The 23,271-nt window shown below is 38.9% G+C and overlaps 1 protein-coding gene across 1 annotated transcript in view; it reads right to left on the reverse strand.

The window, feature by feature from the left end:
* SVIL (supervillin) overlaps positions 1-23,271 on the reverse strand; it is a 105,759-nt gene that overhangs the window by 47,539 nt on the left and 34,949 nt on the right. Inside the window, exons 2-10 of the mRNA XM_010088215.1 lie at positions 21,126-21,192; positions 15,849-15,940; positions 10,787-10,844; positions 10,507-10,658; positions 9,413-10,097; positions 4,532-4,615; positions 1,616-2,500; positions 1,120-1,290; positions 455-489 (exon numbers count right to left, since the gene is read on the reverse strand). Of these exons, the coding sequence (XP_010086517.1) occupies positions 455-489; positions 1,120-1,290; positions 1,616-2,500; positions 4,532-4,615; positions 9,413-10,097; positions 10,507-10,658; positions 10,787-10,844; positions 15,849-15,940; positions 21,126-21,192 (2,229 nt within the window). The remainder of the gene's footprint in view (positions 1-454; positions 490-1,119; positions 1,291-1,615; positions 2,501-4,531; positions 4,616-9,412; positions 10,098-10,506; positions 10,659-10,786; positions 10,845-15,848; positions 15,941-21,125; positions 21,193-23,271) is intronic.

The raw sequence follows: 23,271 nt of genomic DNA on the forward strand, positions 1-23,271 counted from the left end.
CAAGATGGCAGACTGAATTATATAATTTAATAACCAGCATCTTGCAGGTTCGTTAGCTAGAAATCACATTACCAATATTAGTTTCACACTATAGTAAAGGCTTTTTTAGTTATTAGTCCCAGACCGCTGATTAAAATCTGTACTTATTTTACACCAACTAGCTTATTTATTCTCTAAATCAGAAACAAAGCCCCAGCTACGTTGAAAAGTGTCAAGCCATTCCCCTCCTTGCCTCCAATACAAAGTTCAGTATCCATAAACAGACTTTTGGCCTTAAATTAAATTGAAAATGAGCCTGTAGCAGACATGGTCCAAGGAAAAGTGGTACTTCAAACATATTATAGGCACTGTTCGTTATTTTCAAGTGGACTTTGTTTGCATTATCAAATAGTTCTTCTGTTAAAACAAAACACATTTTCTCCCATTTCTTCCTTAGAAAACTATGGTAACATACCTTCAGCAGTCGGTATTTCTGCACTCAAAATTGACCTAGTGAAAAATTATCAAACAGAAAGAAGTTAGCTGGAAATGAGACATGGAAAATTAAATTCAAACTCCATCTGAAGAAACAGGACCTCAAAAGGCTTAAGGGTGGGAAAACTTTATCTATTTTTCAAGTTTCCACTTCAACATCCTTTAATAAAGCAGAAAGGCAAGCAATTGCAGACAAATTTAAATACTGTAAAGGAAAATTATTTCCAGTTCATCTTGCAGAAGATAAAAGTCTAAGGTTTGCTGTCAGCTCTTTTAACATAAAATATGTAGCTTTGGTTGGTTACAAAAAAAGTAAATGATAAAGCAGAGTAGATGGAAAGGAAACTCTTTATATAAAAACAGACAAAAGCATTTATCATTGAACAGAACCAGACAGCTATAATACTTTATGATGATTCACTGTTCACCATTTTACATAGGGGGGGGGATTTGCAATGAATTAGTTTTGTCGGCAGTGTTTTTTTGTTTTTATTTTATAAGAAAATGTAACAAATACTTGATTGTTTTTAAACAGAAACAATAACCTTGCAAAATGTTTATGTTAATAAATGAACAAAGTCTCTTCACAAGTTTGTTCATGTCTACCTACACCAGAATGCTACACAGAGCTACGTATGTGCCTACCTATCTGTCTCCTTTCGTTCTGCTGATGTTATAGGTTGAGTTTTAAATCTCTCAGAAGTCTTTCTATTTTCACCAGGAGAAAAATAGCGCCTCGGCTTTCGTGGCCCTCTTTCACGGTCACCATTGGCAGACAAATTGCTACCTGCTGTTGACATCTCAAACCGAGATTCACTTTTAAACCACGATAGAAAGTGCATAGAAAAGAAAACAGAAGAGAGAAGCACAGATGTAAGCATCTCAACAATTCACTAGAGATCACTCTGCATGCTCCTCTGGTAACATGCGCAGACGTATACATTCCAGCTAACCCGCATCACAACTTGCGCTAGCAAGCAGAAGCACAAAAGCAGAATTCAAACCATCTCAGCCTCCAATACACACTGGTGAGAGCTAAGCTGTGAGCTTTAGGTGCCGAACACAACTGAGGTTGAGTGTGTGTAATTTTTGCCAAGGACGTGCAAGTTTCACATGAAAATACATCTGAAATGTCACCTACAGTTCTGTTTTCTTGTTGGCATTAGCAGTCTCCAGAAAGACATTACGGAGCTGGGCAACAGAGACTTTTGTGTCAACTGTGCCAATCTCACCACTTGGTGCATTTGCTTCCATGCTCTCCTTACTTTTAAATGCTTCTAGCTTAGGAGCCACAGTATAGTCAGACATTGAGCGAGTCAGGACTTTATGCTTTGCTGTTGACACTTTCCAAATAGGAGCTTTCGCCTTGGTAGGCTGCGATACAGACCCACTCTGTATGTACATAACAGCTTCACTCCTTTCTATGTTCTCAGGGGTCTTAAACTGCTGCTCAGGACCCTGCCTCTTATTGCACTCCAGCTCTCTCTGAACTTCTGAGTTAACTTTCAGCTTGCTTGCCAAAGAGGAACTCTCCACTGGTGTATCCAATTCTCCTCCTTCAAAGAGGCCTTCATGGTTCTTCCCTTGCTTGCGAATCTCAGATGGCAGAATTGGTCTTCTGCTTTTGGAAGCCTGTTCACCCTCCAAGGAATCTTCTTCATCAGGCTTTTCTCCACAAACAAGTGCCTCTTTCTTTTCACTCTCTGACGCAGTGGCTGCTGATGGTTTTGTTAAGAGGCTAACTTTGTCTGGTGGGAGGCTGCCAGCAGAGATGTTTGCTGGTTCTTCTGTTGCCATCAGCTGAGCTGTGTGAGCAATGCCAGCAGGCTGAATATAGCCATGTATTGGTTGGCGGACTGAAGTGACAGGCTGATTTGTAACCCTATCAAAGGCAGACGTTTCTGTCTGAAGAGGCATGTAGTGGGCTGGCACTGGATGGGATTTTCTCTGAGATACTGTGTCTGTGACAAGTTCAGGGCTTCCACGAGCACTTTCCTCTTTCACCAGTTTCTCTCTATTTTTTACTCTTTAAGAAAGAAAAAGGATTAAAGCTGTGAACAGCAATACCCAATCTGGGAAGGAACACAGACACCTACTGTGGGTACAGACAGCAACATTGTATTCAAATAAAAAGCAATCAATATGTAAAAGAAAGCAGTATTATGATGCAACCCATTCCTCCCCCTGAATCTTAGTAGTAACATTGCTTAAAAACATTCAAGTGATTCACGGGGCCTTGAACATGCATGACTCCTGAGAAGGTAACTGAGCAAGCTCTGAAAATGCACAGCATGTTCCCATGAGGTCACAACTGTGTTTGTCAAACAGCACATACCCATAGCCTCAAACAAACAAGATGATAAAAACTGCTGCTTATATTATCAAAGCATTGGACTCGGCCTGAAATTGCAAATTCCATTGGCAATCAAGTATATAGTCAGATTTTTGAAGATGTCTAAACACTGGGCAGCTTACATCATATGAAGAAGCTGTTGCGTTGGGGAAAGGGATGACAAAGCATGCTGTTATCTCAACCTAGCCATTCAGCTGTTTTGCCAGGAACTTTTTTATTTGTACTTTTGTGTATCCTGTAAGATACACAAAAAGATATCCCAAAATGTTACATGTAACCTGTTTCAGGAAGTGAGAAAAAATATTGGAAAGGCAAGCCTTAAAGCCCAAAGTGAAACTATGGCATGTCTGCTGCTATTCAGAGGGCTTGCAGGACAGAAAATGATTTAAAAAAAACCAAAACAAAACAGAACTCAAAACAGGCATTCTGTTTTAAGACATTTCATTATATTCTAACTTGCCAAACTTACAGGAACGTATCCAAAAGTTACCTTACTTCAGTGTATTTTTTAGAAACACCTCTAGATTTGCATAACATCCATGCAAAACAGAGTTGCATTCTACCTTTAGACGATGCAACTCCACTAACAGAAGGTAAGTGTGTGCAGCTGGAGGCAGCCTTTGCTCTATGACCACAGCTGCAGGTCAGCTTTCCAGCAGCTTTACAGCCACGCTGAGTGTTCAGACAGCTTACAGGGCGAGTGTTTGTAAATACCGCATACATAATACTAAAAATGAAAGCCCTGTACTTCGTCCCCTCCCAAATTGGTATAAAAATTATTTTAATTCTGGGGAAGGAGAGAAACTAAAGTACAACAGGATACTAGCTCTTTATTTGAAAGCAAGTAATCCAGCTCAATGTACGTGCAATTCCAGGCCTGCTACCAACAGACTTTTTGGAGTTTACGTTATTTTTAAAAAAGCAGGCTTTATGAAAAAAGGTAAATGAATATCTGAGAGAACAATTCAGGATATTCAAAGTTAAACACCAACCTTTCTGATACTTTGGTGTTTCTTAACTCCGAGGATTGGTGCACTTACCAGGGAGGCTTCTCAAAGTTACTTAAGCACAGAAAATGTGTTCAGTCTGAAACAGTGATTCTTTAAACTACATGTACAAAGCATTCTCCACAACATCCACACTGATATTAGTACTGGGTTATAACAATTACGTTAATCAGCAACAAGGAAAAGAGTCTTCCTGCAATGCTTCTCATGATGGGCTAACTGTATGTGATACCAAACTGGGAGAAAGCAGCTGCTTGTAGCTCTGATCAAGATCTTGCTTTACTTTTCAATGTAAGTTTTTTTACTTCTCTTGTACCATCTCCTTTGGAATTCAAGGAATTAATTGTAGGCAATGCTAAAATGGACTGGTGTGTGGTATAACAATCTGCTGGCTTAAAGTGTATAAAGCGGGATAAAATAAGAAATTATAAAAACTAGTGAAGCCAGCATGGAATTAGCTGTGGAAGAAGCTGGGGTATTTGTATGTCTTCATCAAAATATCAATTGGTTGTAAGTTACAACAAAAGCAGATGCTTCAGAAAAGGTTAAAAACTGTTTATCTGCAAGAAACAACACCTTCTAACTTGCTGCTGTTAAAGGAAAATTAAAGGCAAGTGTTAAATGAAGACAGAGTGAAGGGAAAGAACAGGGAGGTTTGTAGTCTGATTGTTAGCCACTCATCTATGTTTTATGATACCTGGAGGGCCAGCTGATAAGTGAAGGTGTGTCCCCTTCGGAATCTTTCTGAAGAAACCATTCAGGTTTTGCTTTCCCTGCACTACTACAGAAAACAGAACTTCAGGTAATTTTTGAGATCTCAACACATGCTCCCGTTGCTTCTCCCAATCTTCCCTCCCCACTGCTTTATTTCATTTCTAATTACTCAGAGGACTGCTCACGAAAATAAAAGCACAGTACATGAATCAAATTGAAAGGTGATAAACTGTGAAACAAACTATCATATTAATTCCACAGACATCTAAAAGGTGTTCTGAATGTTAAATATTCTGCAAGGGTAACTTTAGCAAGAGTACATTGTCCAGAATTCGAGAAGTGAAAGCAGCTACACAATCTTATTTTTGCCATTTGCCATTGCAGGTCAGTTTGAAGGTTTTGATGTAAGGATACCTTGAGAAGCTGCTAAAAACATTCCTTTAATTTGTGGTTTAAAGTGGTAAAGACAAGTGGGTCCAAAATGAAGTAGTAATATAAATTTAATTAAGTTTGAAATTCAGATAGATACATCATACTTTGTAAGAAATTCTCAGAAGCAGCTGGAACCCCTCTTGTAGTCCTGTATCACAAAAGCTTCAGAAATGCAAACCCAGTTAGCTCAAGTAAAACATAGTGTCACAGGGTGACAGAGGAAAGGAAGGGTTTAAAACTCAAAGTAACCCCAGTTTGATCTTGACTTTATTCTGTTTCCATTATGGAGCTGAAAGCATAAAAAGAAACAAGAGCACTGCAAACTTTTAAAAGCTTTACAGGAAAGGGTGTCTGCAGAGTACCTAGGTACGGTTTCTCAGATACTTTCCTAATGCCCACCTTCACCTACAGCAACAGTAGATCACATCAAATACTTTTAACCTTGCAAGCAGATGGTCCAGCCATGCTCATGTTTACAAACTCCCTGGAGGTGCCGAGCAGCCAGGCTGCTCTCCATTACCTCTAGCTACATCTGAAAGAACTCCTCGCATTGCAGTAGAGCAATTTGGGATTAATATCCCAAATTAAGCTCCAGATCATCTACTTCATTTTTTCTCAGTTGGTCTTCTAATAAAAATAGTTGAAGAAGGTCAAATCAATGACTGTTCTTAAGATAACAGTGCATTTACTGCAAATAAGTTTAAATTTGAGAACCCACCCTACAGTTGTCACCTTATCCAAATCAAGCTTAGAACAAAGTCAACACCGACTGTTAAAACACCTTTTGTTTTCCCAAATGTTTTTGAATTCCTGAAGGAACTGAGCAAATAGGAGGTAAAAAATCTTTCACAGGAGCTGACCAGGTAGCTGGAATTGCTTTGAAGCAAGCCAACTTCCTTCACGTCTCTTAATGTGTACTTTGGCACATTTTTATAGTAAGCATGGCCCAGGCATCAATTATTTGTACTTGATCGTTCAAGCTTTGAAGAGAGCAGTCAGAAGAATGCAAGCCATATTTTGAATTTAGAGCTAATCAGCCACTTCAGCAGCCAAATGCAGACAATGTCAAATGATACCTTCTCAGCACCTTGTCTTCTCAGTGATGGATAATAGGATTAATTATTAAATCATCTCAGAACTGAAGGCCCAAAGCTTTCACATGTATTCCAAAGCAAGCTGCATTTATTTTCCAACTTCAACTTGGCAAATTTAAATTTAACAAAACCAATTTTGCAACCTATATAACGTGGAACTGACTTCAAAACAGCAGACACCTCAAAAGCTGGCGTTAGCTCTTACTTTGCTTGTGTAAATGGCCTTATAGGAGACTACCACACAGTAACCTTAAACGGACTGCATGGAAACAGGCAGTGACTTCTTTAGCACTCAGAAACAGGTACAAGAGTTTGAGAGGTTATTCTTGAATCTCTGGGTATCATATCTATGAGTACGCACCGGAACTGGAAATTGTCAGGGGTATTAGAATGAAGAATGGGCTCTTGGCAACTTGGCCTTTAAAATACCACCTACAGCCTACACGTGTATCCAAACAAGAAACCAAATCCCAAGTTTAAACTCTTGGCTGCTGTAAGAGCTACACCACATCTTGATGGGTGTAGATGATTTCCTTCACAAGATAAGACAAAGAGTAATTGCAGGAAACCTGATACTGACCCAAGCCTCATCCAGAAAGAATCTGAAATTAGTGATAATACAGTCAGCAATGTGTAGTAAGTTATGACTTACTCCTGCTGCTTTTGCCCCAGTCTCTCATGTGTTAGTATGGCATTACTGCAGAGCAGAGAAGTAAAGATGACCATACCACAGATGGGATGGAGTTCAAACTCTGGAACTGTCCTAACATCAGAACCCACCTGAAAATGGATCTTACCATTTCATTATCTGGAAATGGAGAACAACTAAGCCTCAAAAAAAGGAAGACCTTGCAGATAGGGTCTCTCTTGCCAAACAGAGCTGATCCCTTAGTGTTTCACACAGCATTAGATCTCATAGGGACATATAACTTTTAACAAATAAAAAAGTATGCCCCCACTAAAAACAGCATTTCCTTAATTATTTGTCTTCTGCCCAAACCTTTGCAACATCTTTTATTACAAAAAAAAAAAAAAAAAAAGGTAATGTCAGAAGTGGCAGCTTTAAAAAGAAACAGCTAGAATTTGTGAATGATTTGATAATGCCTTCAGCTTGCTCAGTCTGAACTTGTAACTGGTTTATAGAGTTGCATTAGAACAAACACACTTGTCAGCTAAAAGTGAAAGAGCTCCATAAGGAGACCTGATTTCTCCACATTAAAGGCTAATCTGTGAACGGGCAGATTCAAGTGTTTCTCTGTAGCCAGCATGCTGTTTCACCAGGGCAACTGCCATCCCACCAATGCCGCATGCAGTGCCGCTTCTCCTGAGCTGGAAGAGACAACCACCCAGAAGGCATTTCATTGTTCAGTGTTTCATTGCTTTCCCCTCACAGAAACAGGGACTATGATTGCTTTATGAGAGTAAAGAGAAGAAAACCCCTTCTTACACTGCAGCAGACACATTCTTGGCTATCAAGTTAGATGAACTATTCTCTTTGCTTTCCAAAGGTTGAAAACTTTGTCCCTTCCTCCACCTTACAAAACAAAGAAAACAACCTGCCAAAGGTCCATTGCACCAATATCGCTTCCTATCAATAACAGCATTAGTCAAGAGATTTATCTTAAATTGACCATTTGAAGATAAGGGACAATATTTTGCAGTATTTGAGTTAAGACTGCTTCAGAGACAAGTTTTTTGGAGCCTGGAATAACCTAGTCAGCTCAAAGGAGTTTCAAAGCAACTCTGGTCTGAGTTGTATGGATGAGCCTGTGATGACTATTTTTCTTACTGTAGTAGCATGACTGTAAACTTGAAACATAAACTAATATAAGGTAGCACTTCCTAAGTATGTTGACTTACATTCCCCTCTGATGGCTTTTTTGAAATAACAATATTCCTTTAAAATTTCGGCTTAATTGTGAGAGTCCTGGGATAGCTCATACAGCCACGCATCCATGCAAAAGACGATGAGCACGATTAGAAGTCACCTGAATAATGAAAAGCTATGAATAAGACTACTACTGGTATGCCCTATGCAATAAAGTGAAACAAAAAAAGGGTAAGTACATGTGAGCAGCTTACATGTACTGTAAATAGATGACTTAGTCAATCCACCAGGCAGTTAACCTTTGATGTGGAAGATTGCATCCTCATTCAAATTTTAAGGTATGCGTATGTGTTAATAATCAGAATCACATTTTGTGATTTTGGTGGGAAGGATAAAGGAGTCCAGTCAAGGCAGCTTGTTTCTGAAACTACTGCAAAAAGTGCCAAAAAGTGTAAACAGTTTGGTTTATGCCAGTTCATTTCAGTTTTTTAGAAACAGTCAGCACTGCTCAGCATGATGATGTGTTCACAATTAAGTTTTCATTACAATTTACATCATTTTAGTGGCAACATTTTAACTTGAGTTTTTACAGTTACCATTTTCCATTTCTACCTACCTAAAAATTAAAGAATCGCATATAGAGAAAATCTTACTCGTAAAAAATTCTTAGTTGCAAGTTGTTTTCAGTCACCATAACACTCTGACAGTCTCTTTTCACACTACAGTGTGAAACTACAATGTGAAACTAGTGAAAACTATTTTTTTTTCCTTAAAGAAGAATCTGGTTACCCTACGAGTGGAGTAAATTTGTCAAATCTGAACCAATTCAGCATACCATGAGGTGGGCTGCATTTTCCAAATTCAGTATGGATTTTAACTCTGCCCCTTCACAGACATACCCTGATATTATCTGAAAGATTAACTACCACAGTTCGAAAGGGTTTTTACACTTCCACAGCAGGAAAACAAATCAACTATTATTTCAAATGACCCAAAACACTTTTCAACTTTTAACTCTGAGACTTGTTTTATTTTAGCAGAAGTTGTCATGAAGCTATTCAAATCTTCACTGAGAAACAACTTGTCTTTACTTGGAAACCCCAACCTAAACAATTACAGGATATAAAGGAAAAAGTTAAAGGCTTGCTCTAACAGGTTATGGAAAAAAAAAAAAAAAAAAAAAAAAGGCAAACTTAGGACTGTAACTGCTTCAATAGCTAGCTTGTGTAAATATCTTAAACATCAGTTTAAAGGCCTAATTTTAGCATAAATTCCATAAGTATGAAGTGAAACCAAGGATGTATCTAATCATAGACACAGATACCCATTTCCTTGTATCGAAACACACTGAGATTCAATAAACCCAACCAATCCAGCCGGAAACATCCAAAGCCACTAAGTACATTCTTCAAGGGTAATAAATACAATCTCCTAAATACTGTAGACACTGCTGCAGAAGGTGATTAAGATAAAGGAATCTACTGTATAAGCAAACAAAAATCATGCTTACCTTTGTCTGATGTTACTGTGCAAGGGCTGGTCATTCTGCAAATGGATTGGTGAGGCTGCCCGCTTTGATGAAGAAAGGGACTCTCTCGGGGTTTGCTTTGGTGATATTGGCACTTCATTACAGGAGGAAGATTCTCGTCCAGAAAGTGGAAGGGAGACAGAACTATTCAAGGTTGCTGAAGGGTCAGAAGACTGTCTAATGGCACTGTCATCATCTGCTTTTCTTTCACGCTTTTCATTTGAGAGGTCTTCTTTATCTGGAACACCATCTTTTTCATGGCTGGAGTACTCTTTGGATTCAGAAATCACACTCTTTGACTCCTTTGTCTCAGTCCTGGACAAATATAGGGAGCCACAGTCCTTCTTTTCATCATCTTGCCTTTCACTTTTCACTCCCTTTCTTTCCACACTGTCGGGATCTTTCCTTGTCCTTGTATATCTGTATGAGTAGTCAGAATCCAAATCGGAATCAAGAGTTAATCCGTATTTTTCTGCCAGCTGGCGCCGCCTCTCTGCCTTGTACCTAGCTATCCTTTCTGCTTTTGATTCCAGTTCCTGGACATCCATGTTTCCTGTACTATACAAGGGCTCTGTATTACCTCCTGTGATTTCTGCTCGGTATCTGGATGATCTGGGTTGTTTTTCTACAGAAGAATCTGAAGTTTCCTCCTCTTCATTTGATCTTCCTGTCAAAAGTACAAGATACATGAGCAAGTCCATCCCAAAACTCCAAATACCCTGCCCACCATTCACATCGAGCAAACAAAAAAGCTTCCCACTTTCTTACAAATCAAAGTGTACTAGTGACTGCCCAGACACATTACATTTTTGCACTTACGTCTCCAAAAGCACATACAAATGATTAAGAAATGTGTATTACTTCTAATTCTTTAAGAGTCTCATATCAAATTATTGCTGTTTTAGAACAATATGGATAATTTTTTTCATATAGGACAACTGGAGAATTAAAAAACAAGTTAAAACCCCCTGACCACAGCTCTACTTCAGAACTCTTCTGCATGTACTGCACTAATTATAGGGTAGTAAACATGAAGCAATTTAGCGATGCAAGATTAACAGATATATACTACTTACTTAAGTGGGGACTGTATGGATCAGTTGCACGCATATATCTTGGTGTATCCTCCTCTAGTAAACGGTGTGTGACTGATCCTGGGCAGTTTTGTAGAAGCATAGGTTGTGTATCATTTTCAATTCCCTCTAAGCGTCTAGCTATTCTCTCTTTTCTGAAAAAGATATGAAAAATATGAAATAAGGCACCTTGGAAGATTTGAGGGGAGAGTTTCTAAGAGGAGGTAACAAAACAAGCCATGTGTTTTGTTTTACAGGCAAAAGGCCTTTTTTTTTTTTTTACCTTTTCATTTCCAAAATATCTTGGTTGTTTGGTTCAAACAGTTTTCTTAATTCTGAAACTGAGACAACAAAAGATTATATAGTTTATAAGCTACTAAGTTTCAGACACTCACAGAAACTTGCTAAAATTCTTTAGAATAAGAAGGAACAGTCAAATAAAGTTAAGAGGTTTGAAATAGCTTTTGGTGGGGAAGAAGCATTTTCTTCTTGTTTTCCTAGTTCATTAAGCTTGCACTGCATTAGGCACACAGGTGTAAACACCAAGGAGTCCTCCCCTCCAGGTACTCCCAGGCTAAGCTAGAATCTGCTATGCCATCCTAGCAGTTTTTACGATCTAGTATAAACAGGGCAAGTTGTATTTTGATTAGCTGAGGTCAAGCTTACACGCTATAGTGACCCATTTCAAAACCAGGTCGTATGGAATTACTGCTTACTCTGTCTACACAAAGGTTGGAGACAGTGTTTAAAGAGAAAGTGTCCCCTATTCCTTATGCTCCTCCACTCCCTTATACTGAGCAAATCCCAAGAATCCCAGTGACTCATGGGTGGAGGAGAAATTACCGTGCACCCTCATGATATTCCTGGATGGTTAATCACTTTCTACTTCGCTAATTTTCCCTTCTAGTTCTAGTTGAACATGCTTCCCCTCTCTCCTCCTAAACTGTTTTGTGCTGTTATGTGCTTGTACACAGCTGTCACACTTCACAAAATAGTAGTGAACCAACAGGAGGCACGATAGATTAAGTAATCCCTATATATATACACATATGTGCACAGTTATCAGTGATGTTTACAAACCACACTGGAGCAGTGAGTACTACATAAACAAGTGTGGTGTGACTTCTTATCACCAGGAAGAGAAACCATCCAGGCTGTCAAAAGATGCAGTGGACTGGGGGGTGGAGGGGCATGCCTAAGAAGAACCCCCAGGACCCCCGTGTCATTACCTTGGCAAAGATGTGGTGCTAAGAGCTGTGTGTGCCTATTCTGATGCAACGTCCCTCTGGGTGACCCAGGGATCAAAAGTTAAAGCGAGCTGAAGTCTACAGCCTGCTAAATCAGCCCTACATCGCTGTTAGAAATGCCTGATGAGTCAGGAGTGTCTAGTAGACACTATTCCACACCACTGCAGCAGTAAATCTATCAGCTTTTTTCCCTACCAGACTTCATCGCTCCAGATACTTAGAAGATAAATATTATTTTAACACCATCCTTTTAAAGGTCAGATGTACCTTCTCTCCCTTTCCTCTACTGCAAGAGCTCACATGCATAGCTAAGTCAGGGTTTCAGCTTAGCCGAAACATATCCAGGAAGTTTGCTGTTGTCAATACCAGTGCTCATACCTCGTAGATACAGATAGATACTATTGACATTGGCTGTCATACCAACCTTGCAGGCGAAAAGCCACTAGGAGTCCACATAAAATGTCTTGGATAAGCAAGAATGAATGACTACTCAGAGAAGCAAATGAATGAGGTATGAATATAGCATCTGAGGCTACAGATGAGTGCCTACTGAGAATGTGCGATTAATAGGGCAAAGAAATCAATTGGGCTACTCTCCAAAACAACTCCTTCAGTCTAAATTTTTACAGAAAGCAGACTCAAGCTATCTGCTTCAATTTCTCAAGACAGGTTAGCTCAGATTGTGATCACGATATGAAAAAAATCTAATACATACGCATTTGACACAACTAGCTGTGCAGAGTAGCTAAGCATGCAGCTACTTAACAGTGGTAACCCAAGGGACACCTCTTCCATGCCTAGTTTCAGTATCCACAGCACAGCAGACTGAATCCTACACTGTTGAGCAGATTGAAAGTGCAAGATAGCCACTGAGAGTAAGCAAGTTCCAGGCACAGATCTCTGGAGAGGGATGGGAACTGGACTTGGGCAATGCAAAATTTGCATCCTGAACCAACACTAAAGCAAAGATGAGCCCTTACGTTGTGTTTTCATAGACTTTTCTCTCCAAGTATGAGCAGTTCCCGCTGCTGCTCTGCCTATTCAAGCTGCGCTAGCAGTGAAACTGTATTAGACAGAGAACTTACACATATGAAATCATCCTTCGCCTCACATTCACACCAAAGGAAATGATTTCTCATAAATACTTTCCTCTCACCTTTGCTAAACCTACTTCTGTTTGACTTTGTTCCTCTTGCTCTTAGGAGTTTTTCAGTTCCATCTGTTGGCTATACATACATAGAATGGTCAAAACAAAACCCATAATTGTTCTGCCACTTCAGAGAGTTAAAAGGCCTCCACAGCTCACAGTTAATAAAACCACATTCCATACAAATCCTGATCATTCTTCTACCCTAGACACCAATTAATACAGTCCCTAAAACCATCATCAGAGAACAGGTCTTTTACATAGCTGTAGTAAAGCTCTAAAGCATAGTTTCCTATATTAAAGCTTTCTTTTTTCTCCCCGAAAAAGGAAACTTGACTATAAGTTCTCTTCATAGAAGAAATGTGGAACATCCAAAGAACTCCCAGCAGCATTAGCTCAACACCCTCCTGCTACGTGTTAGTTGAAGTTCCAGAGATTCTACCACCACTTTACACTCCCAAAAAGAGCACTGGCCTCATGAAGCATCTCTCCAACACCTTCCCAAACAAGATGGTACAAAAATAGCATGGGACTACTCTATGCTGCCTTACACTTTTTCCACACTTGAGATTCCAGACAATAATTTCAACTAGGTTGGCCAACATCTGCAGATTTTTTTTGTGAAAGCTGTTTCAGCAGTATTCTTCTTCTGAGGAGGCAGGGAAAAGAAGCACACCAAAAAAAAAAAAAAAAAAAAGACAAAAAAGAAAAAAAAGGAAGCTAAAATGCAGGAAGTCTTCTACTCTAGTGATTTCTTTCTCTTTGCTGCATAAAATATTTGACTTCAAAACATCAATGTAAATTGGAGAAATTTCACTCCCAAGGACACTGGTTGGCTCTTGCAAGCTTAGGTGATCAGGTTTCTCTTTTTTAGTTTGCAACTTGAATACGTTGGTGCCAACTTCCCATCTGTTCATGGGATATTTTTCCACATTACCATCAGAAACTACACCATTTCCAAGATACCCATGACAGCATTAAAGAGTAACAACACTTCTGCTTAAAAGGTAGCGCAAAGATCTGATTCAGCACACAAGAAAAGACTAAGAAGCTTAAAATAATCAATTTCACAGTAAAAGATCCTTATCTAAGCTACTTCATGCCAACATACTTTGTAAGCACCGCTGGTCAGTATAGTTAAAGGCAATAGGAAGAACAGCCACAGTTCAGGAACAGCCCTAAATGTCAAGCTTTATTTCAGGATGCTGAGCAGGATGCTACAGTAGGATACCCTCTAAGGTAGACTGTCAAGACGCATCTTCATTTTGGTAACTGTGGACCTTCTGAGCAGAATTTGCCTTATCGTACCAGAATTTAGCAAAAGCAGTATTGTTCCATGTCTCGTTCCAGAATAAAAACCAAAAAGTACATTTGGAGTGCACCTTATAAAAATGTTAAAAAACTCCTTACGTTAAGGTGAAAGATTTCTTACATAATTCAGAAATCTTTCAGAAACAGTTGTTACAGAATACAAAAATGTTTTTGCTGAAAAACATTTTTGATAACAGCAGAGGGCATACATGTGGATAAAGCTGCAGTCGTGTGACAGTTTTATTTTTAAAATACAGAAGCTGTAAAAACTAAATCAAGCCTTTCAAAAGTCCTTAGCAGAGAGAGAGAGAGCACATACATTTGTGAAGCCTGAACAGACATAGATCACAAGTTTACCTGCCAGAGGCTTAATTTCTCATATATGGTAGATAACGATTGCAATGCAGGTATATAAATTCTCATTTCAAGGAAAATTTAACACAATAGCGAAGATTACCAGTGTCATTCCTACCTCTTCTTCTCCTCACCTGGAAAGATGATGGTCTACAAACCAGCTCGGAGAAACATTTATCTTATGTTTATGCAAGCAAAGGCATACTAACATGTTCAATGCTTAACTGCAGGCGGCAATGAGACTTCAGCTAGACTCTCTGAATCTCAGTTCAGTCCGTATCAGCTGAAAACTAGATATATTCCTCAGATTTTCCAACATGTGCAAATCTGGATCAAAGTTAGGCCCTAGATGGGACACATAACCTGGATTTTCAGAAAGTATTTGGCCTCAAGTAGTCCTCACAGAATGTAACCATCAGCTCCCACTGCTAACTTTTCTGTAAGTCCAGTACACACCAAATCTGATGTCTTTATTATGAGAATAATTTCTTAGGCAATAGAGACATCTTGGAATAGAAATTAATTCTTTGAGAAGCAACTGACAGAGGTTTCTCAAGTGAAGGCTCTCACAATTAACTTGCTGGCCAGCATGATTCCATATAAGTACATGGAATAATGAGGGACTGTGTATTCTTACTGACTAGTGCTCTCAGGAGGTCTGCATTGTATAAATGCATATCACATTACTGCGTCACTGTGTCAATGAAATTTCTTTCTGAACTTCTGTAATTATTATATTATAAAAGCAAGAACATCACTTAACTATCACTTAAATGCTGTGCTGGAAGAAAGACTCCTTTCTAAAGGAACTCTGCAACAAATGACATTAAAAGAGCAAGCCAGTCAGTTACTTTACATTGGGATTAATGCATCTAGCCTTGTAGCTTGTCTGAAAAGGGTAAATACCATCAGAACACATACACAATTTTAATTAAAGTTCTGAGATCCACAATATCCCCAAGTGAAGGGAACATCTTTATGCCAGTTACATGTAGTTCTTCAATCAAGTGTTCACAAAGAAACCTCTCTGAAGTTTTGAATTTCAACTATTTCTTAACCTATTGAAAACCAGGTGAACAAAGCTCAGCTTTATGAAACAGGGATGTAACAAGACCTTGTAAAAGAGCACTGTGGTTCATCCCCTATACATACTTCACAGGAAAAGAAAACTCATTTGCAAAACATACCTGCGTAAGTAATTTTAACTGTGCCTTGCACTTGCATAGACTAAACTTCATGTGCTGTTAAATTACCACTTGTGTCCATAATGCATCTCCCTTACCTACCTTTTGGAAGTACTGCTAAGAGATTAGCATCAATATCCTTTGTGCTGTTTGCAAGTTCTTCTTTATCTTCAAATGAGAACTCCTTCTGAAAACTGAAAGCAACATCTGGTTTACAGAACTGTGGATGTTTCTGCTACAAATCAAATAAAGCCAAGATGTAACCAATTTAGTGCAAGACAGACTAACAGAGATACCAAAAAAAATATTTTCCATAAGAACGAAATAAGAAATAACCCCAAGAAACTCACAGAGCCAAACCTAACATAATTTGAAACTTGTTTGGAACTGACTGTGACACATTTTTGCATTAAATTACTGACCGGAGACTGCCTTCAAAACGCTATACTAGCAATTACATTTGAAATAATCCATATCGAATCATTCTCCATAAATATTAAAACATATTTCATCAAATGCAGTACTGTATGTACACTTCACCTAGAAGCCTTTTGCACGACTGCCCTACTACTGTTACTGCACTGATCTCTGGATCTTATATGGCTTATAATACATCAATATGAGCAGCAGATCATTGAGTTTTATACCTTTCTTGTCAAAACAGCAAAAATGCCCTTTCAGATAAGACAGAATGTTTCTTTAAATATGTTGATTAAATATACAAATGTTAACTTTAAAATGTGTCATAGTGTCATAATGGTCTAAAGTAACTATCAACAGAGACTTTTCTGGAGGAGGTGTTCCTCCTCGTGGGTAAACTATATGAGATTTTCTCTCCAGTTATTAAAAACAGAGAGAGAACTGTTGCATTCTGCCATTACGACTTCTAAATTATCCCAACAAGGCATAAGAAAACTTATACTAGTCTTAAAACCTTTAGTAAATTATGTAGACAGGGGTAACACATACAAATCCCCACAGTGATCCTACGCTCCTCATTTGGCCATAGTACTGGTGTGCCCATGTGATTTACTGTCATTCTGCTATGACAAATTGCACAGTCTTACTGTTGGAAAATCCTTCCTTAGGACAGTTTTTTAATAGCCTTTTAAAGAACTGAATACCCTTTCCTCAAGGGTATTTAGCTAGAAAAGAAAAAATAGTTTAAAAACAAATTCTGTACTCACTATTCCAGAAGAACATTTCTCATTGAAAAGAGTTTTAACATGTAACAACTAATAACATTTTACACAAACTCCAAGATGTATTTGCATCTTTATTGTTTATAAATAACATTCCTTTGCAAGAGGACATTGAGGAGAGAATAAAACCCTTGAAATGACAATAAAGAAACTGGGCTGTGCCACATTCAGGCACCATGCCACCTGCTGCAAATTGTCTCCAACAACTGCACTTACAGAAATTATTCCCGGTACTGCCAAGAAAAGCAATGTTAGCCACTACAGAGAATTGCAAACGAGGATGAAAAGCTGCAATAAGCTGTCCATTACAGAAAACTATGTATCTGTACAGGGTGAAAACACTTTAACGGAACTAAACAAAAAACAACATTAAAAAAATAGCACACAGCAGCCACAAGCAAATGGGGGCATGTGTCACCTGAGACTGGGCAGAGGCTCAGAGAGTCAACTGCATGTTTCTGTATGCCTAACCCCACACTGCAAACACTCGTGATTCTTATTAGCCTCACAATATGTTACTGTCTTACAGACACAGCTTCTGGAGAATGCCCAGGTGGAGAGACTCACACCTTCTGTTTGAAAGCAGTTTCTACTCTTTTTGGCTAAGGATGAGTTTGAAAAATGTGAACAATACTGGCTCAAGGCTATAAATCAAAACCAAAATTTATTTTGTCAAATCAATGTGATTACTTAAGATTTGTCTCAAAAGCACTGAGGGACACATCTCATGACTTTTGAATACCTGGGCTTTATTTAGCAGCATCTCCAATTGCTTCCATAATGCCTGAAACAGTGCAGCACCTAAGCTTCCATAAAGATGTGACTCTGTACAGAAAAGCATTTGATCATGCAGCACTAACAGCCACAATTCTGTCTCAGTCTCACATGAATTTCCAAGGGTAAAATCATACAGAATAAGAACTGGCACTCGCCCACTGATTCTAAATAGAACTGTATTATTGGATTGCTTCTGGATCCTCAACAAGCTTTCAAACACTGTAAACTAGTTAGGTTCACTCCTGCCCCTTCCTCCAAACTCTAGGGAGTTCCAGGGACTCTGAAGCCAGAGACCCTCCAAACCCAGTCTAAGTATCTTTTACTGGGTTTCCCTCCATTTGTTCTTGTGCCAGTGTTGTTGGTTACCTTACTTATTTTTCTTAACAGAATTTTTCCACATCTACTCAGCTTCCTCAAGACAGGCTCTCAGTTTCATTGATTATCTGTAAAAAATGTTCTCTACTTGTTCCAGTTTTAAGTCATCTTTTTTGTATATGGTGACAAGAATTGGACAGTCTTGATTCCAGACCTGGGTCTTAGCAGCGTCTCATAAAAATGGGAATTTTAATAGAGAAAACTTTATTAAATGACTAGCCAGATGAACGCTGGGATCTACAACAAATTTGCCTTTTAATAACTACACTATATTGGTTGCTCAATCCCACATGGGAAAATAATATGCCAAGGCTTTGCTTTCATCAGTTGCAAGTGCCAGAAAAATTTATCAGACCCCAATGCAGAACTGTGCACTTAGTATTATTATATTACATCCCTTTTCTATTACTCCTCAAGGTCATCCGGTTCTTCCTGTATGTGAGCTCCCTCCTCCTTTGTACCAAGGGTGGCTTCCAACCTTTGCTCACTGGCAGATTTAATTAAAATTATTTTAATAAGCACAAACTTCTTAAGCTTAACCCTTGCTGGGCTACATGGCATCACAGGTTTTCTGCTTTGTCAAAGTCCCTTCATAGTCTCCTTCATTTTCCATTTCCCTCTGGATAGACTGTCAACTTTTATTTACTTGGTTATTTTTAAATTATCAAATATTTTCACATACACTATTTGATCCACAGTTGAGAAGTTTTCCTCTTCAGAGGCATTTTTGCTCTCTCTTGCAAAGCTGCAGGTGGCATTGCTGGTTTTAAATATTTGCACATCAGAAAGACGTTTTAAATTGATGCATCAATTACATTGCTTTAACTTGCACAGAGAATTCAGAGAAAAAGAGTTACTCTGAAGGTGATACAGTCAAGCCAAACAATTGGGTATTTATATATATATATATATAAAAAATTGGTTCTAAAAATGAAAGTAGGCTTATTTAGGACACATCACAGTAATCAACAAGAACATTCATTAGGAATCTAAATGGAGTCAGAATGATGTTAAAGCAATTCCAAATAGTGAAATAAATAAATAAGGTTATTGGACACTACTCATAAGGGTTTTAAAAAAATATGCTCATAAGTAATTCCTCACCAAGACTTCCCTTTTTCCTCAAAGGGATCTATCCAGATGTCCCCTGATTTATTAGTTTCTCTCCTAAAGGAGCAGTTCCAGCAATGATTTAGTTGCTTAAGCAGAGTCAGACAGTCAGACTTGGATTGCCAGATATATTGTACCTTCCAACTCATCCACAACCCTGTTTTAGAAGTATCACAACTACATCTGCTCCCCCTTCCTTAATTTCTCAAGTCATGCTATAAATGTAGGTGCAGATCCTCAGCAGCAGCAGCACCAGGAGTTTCTGCACTTCACACCTAGGCTATGCACATTCAACATTAAAATAATTTAAGGCACACTTGGGTTTCTCTACATAAAAAAAAAAAAAGTTTGCAAGATTTCTTTCTTCTTAAAGTCCATGTTAAATATGGATATTGAAAGAGGAACTTCTCCTCCTTTGCTTGCCTGAAATATAGCCTGTGATCATGGTTCATGAAATGCAATCAACACATGAGGTCCCACAAGTTCATTTCGCACAGGATTTGTGTGTGGTTTGGCCTCAGGTTCCCAACAAACTCATTACACTCTTCAATGTTCAGGAATGCATATGATTCCTATTAAAACACAGGCAACAATATTTCATAACCTCAATAGTTTTTCTTTAAAAAGAAGTATAATATGGCATTAGTAGAGTATCTTGACAGTCTCAGTAGTTAAACTGCTCTTGCAACTTCCAAAATAAGTGTGGGCTGCTTCTATACATCAGGGATTCCAGGCTGAAAGCTTCATCTGCTGCTGCAGCAGCAGCATACAGTTTCTAAATAGCTGTCCCACTAACCTAGTTACATGCCCAAAAGCAAGCAAAAGTTTGATCCACATGCCACTGGTAACACTGCCCTGCCCTCCAGATTAAAGCTATGGGATATACTGAGATTTTCTGATTGAAACACATGCATGAAATGCCATTTGTATATCTGCCAGCTAGGTGCTTGGCATTCATTTTTCTTCTCTTTCTCCATCTCCAGGAGAATTTCCTTCCCTGGACTCTTACATAAAAGATCCACTCTAGAGTTACATCTTTCTCTACTATAATTTCTACCTTCTCCTACCTGCCTTCCATAACACAACGCATCTTATACACCTCCATCTCGCTGCAGTACCTAAGAAACAACATGGCAGGGAATCAGATGCACTCCAGAAGGTGTGCGTTGACTGAAAAGATGCTTGCAAATATGAGCCTGAGTGCCTAAGGCTGGCGGATTCCTGTGCAGCTGAGCCAACTAAACAGCGGTTGCTTGGGCAAGAGTCAGTTCCCAACTCCCTGACCTCCTCTCTGCGCCACTATGAACAAGTCCAGCAACCACAAAGGTGGACACCAAAAAGCAGTCCAAGTGAGGAAGGCAAATGAGAGGAAAGGTGACCTGCCACCCTCCTTAACTGTAAACTGTATCCCCTTACTCAGCCTGGTGGAACCGTGCCCTAAGACTGCAGCCACGAAGCAGCACGGCCCTGCAAGGAAGCACCAACGTCACCTCTCCATTCACCTCTGTGGTGCCCCCCTCCTAGGTGCTGACAAAACTCTCTTCACAGCTGTACAATTACTTCACCCACTTAAGCTACCTTTGTTTTCAGACAGATCAGTTTTCCAAGCTGGTTCTCTAAATATCTGTACTGTGTCCGTGCCATGCAAGAAAAAAAATGGGCTTTGCAGTGGCAGAAGGCTCAGTGCAGAGTGGGATGCTTCCTTTAGTAATGCCACCAATTTTCACATTACTTAGGAGGTAGCTGGTGTTTGCAATACCTGTTCAGAGCATCTAATCTATGCCAAAGCTTGGTCCTGCAAGAGGACCAATAATAATTTTCCCTGACAAAAGAATAAATATAAATTCAAGCAATGACTGCAAGTTACAATTGTGCAACCAGTTGACTTCACTGGGCAAGAAAAACTTGGCCTTACCTGAATGCTCTCTTCCTTTGGAGAAATCGGGATGGTTTAAATCTGACTGAGTTTTCTTTGTCAAAATCTGTGAAATAAAAAAAAAAACAACACACCATAGTGAAGATGCTTCAATAAACGGGGAACTTTTAGGAAGCTAGGTTATAATCTCCAACCATAGTCCTTTTCCACTGGGAAAGACTGTACAAGGGCCTTCTCTCTAGTTAAAGCAGCATAAGCTGGCAGTTCCAAGATGGAGATTAACCAAAGCCTTGCAAAAGCAAGTACAGCAAACATATCAAAAGCATCAACACTTTATGGAACTGCCATGTTCTAATTCCAGTATTCATGGTGCAGCCCCAGCCTGCAGTGCTATCATTTAAACTCCTTGACTCAGTTTCCCAGCTTATAAAATAGGCACTACACGTTTGTGAAGCACTCTGCAAATGAGAAATGCTGCAAGCAGCAAAAGCCTTTTTTTGGCTGCAGCCTAGCCATACTATAAAAATTGCATATTCACTGCAGAAGTCGGAGATGCCCAGCTGAGGATCTGTTGCAACAGTATTACACCATCCATGACAGAAATATTTCTGAAGATTGTCTACTGTTTGGAAGCCCACATTTTTTTTTTCTGAATAGCCCTAGAACATGCTTAGTTTCAGAGAGGAACACGTGTTTACACTGAGAACAAAACCGTGTCAGATGCAGCCTTATATTCAAAAAGTAGTATTACAAAGCCAGTAGTTTCCAAAACTTTGTCAACCATAACAAGCATTGGGCAATCTCCCCTCTCTCCCCCCAGATTTAACTTTATCATTTCTGCAGTCAAGAGCATCATCAGAACGTATAAACAATGACCAGTGGCTAGGGGGACCAGTACTCCATGTACCGCCTCCTTCCATTCAACAACGAGAATGCTATTAAGAGACCTTAGAGAACTGCTAGCCAGGGAGCAGGGGAGCACCTGGCCCCCGACTGCTGTTGAAAAACACATGAAGCTACTAATAGTTCACTCACAATGGCAAAACTGCCTTCCATCCCCATCTGTATTAACTACCTCAAGATCCTAAATTAATAAACAATTGGTCACTGACACAGTGTTCACTTTATTTTTCAGAGACAGACCTGAATATTACACAACCTGCACTTTAGAATTATTCCAAAGCAGCAATATCCCTTTTACTCTACCTCAGAACAGAGATTTAACTATTTCAAAGAAGAGCTAGCTAGCAAAAGAAATTTTCTTATAAAAATATTTTTAAAGTCTACATAGGATGTTTCTTATTTTTGCATAAAGAATTTAATGAAAATTATCACTGACAACATGAGTCTTAATTTAGAGAATGTATCTCTTGTCTATGCCTTTCAAAACTTTTCACCCTTCTCCTCTCTTCCACTTCCTTCTGCCACCTCTCCAGGTAAACAGATAAAAAAAAAAAGGTAAAAAAGACCATTTTAACAGCTTGATAAGGAGTCTTAAAATGTCCAAAAAGGCATTTTTTAGGCATCTGCTACAAGTCACTGCAGATTTCAAGCAGCTTTGCTAATAGCATTCTTCAACTTCAATAGGCAACTTTTTCCTGTCTTTGTTAACATTCATTTTCTCTAAGTAAATGGAGAATAAAGCACACAGATTACACAAAAACATCTTGTTAGAACAGGAGTATTACAACAGTATGAATGGTATATAAATTGTTATATTTTACACTACAACATTAAAAAGAATACTCCATGCCCTAAGTATCCTCTGAAAATGCCAGATTTACATTATTGTGTAATTTTAAAAGCCCAGCTCAGTATCACCTTAGCTAATCAGAACCAGGCATATCTTAAATTTATAGCCGTTCTAACAGGATATAACCCATCCTATAGTTTTTGTCACTAAAACAGCTGTCCACCATGAAAACCACAAGCAGACCACAGAGAAATTCTCCCTACCCTAGCCAAAACTCTATGAGAAGGGAAGAAAGTAGCTTTTATTGCTTTGCTGGGAGAAGGAAGGGAGAAGGGCTGCTAAGAAGGGGCACACAGGCTGGTCTGACTCTTACTACTCTTTAACACATTCAGTAACATTCATACATACCACATCTAGAATGCCTCAAAAGCATCTTAAAACTTTGCTGTATTTCACAGGGGCAAGCTCCTCTCTTCCCCCTCCCCCTAACAC

The sequence above is a fragment of the Pterocles gutturalis genome, unplaced genomic scaffold, assembly GCF_000699245.1.
Source record: "Pterocles gutturalis isolate BGI_N339 unplaced genomic scaffold, ASM69924v1 scaffold4772, whole genome shotgun sequence".
Classification (NCBI taxonomy): Eukaryota; Metazoa; Chordata; class Aves; order Pterocliformes; family Pteroclidae; genus Pterocles; species Pterocles gutturalis.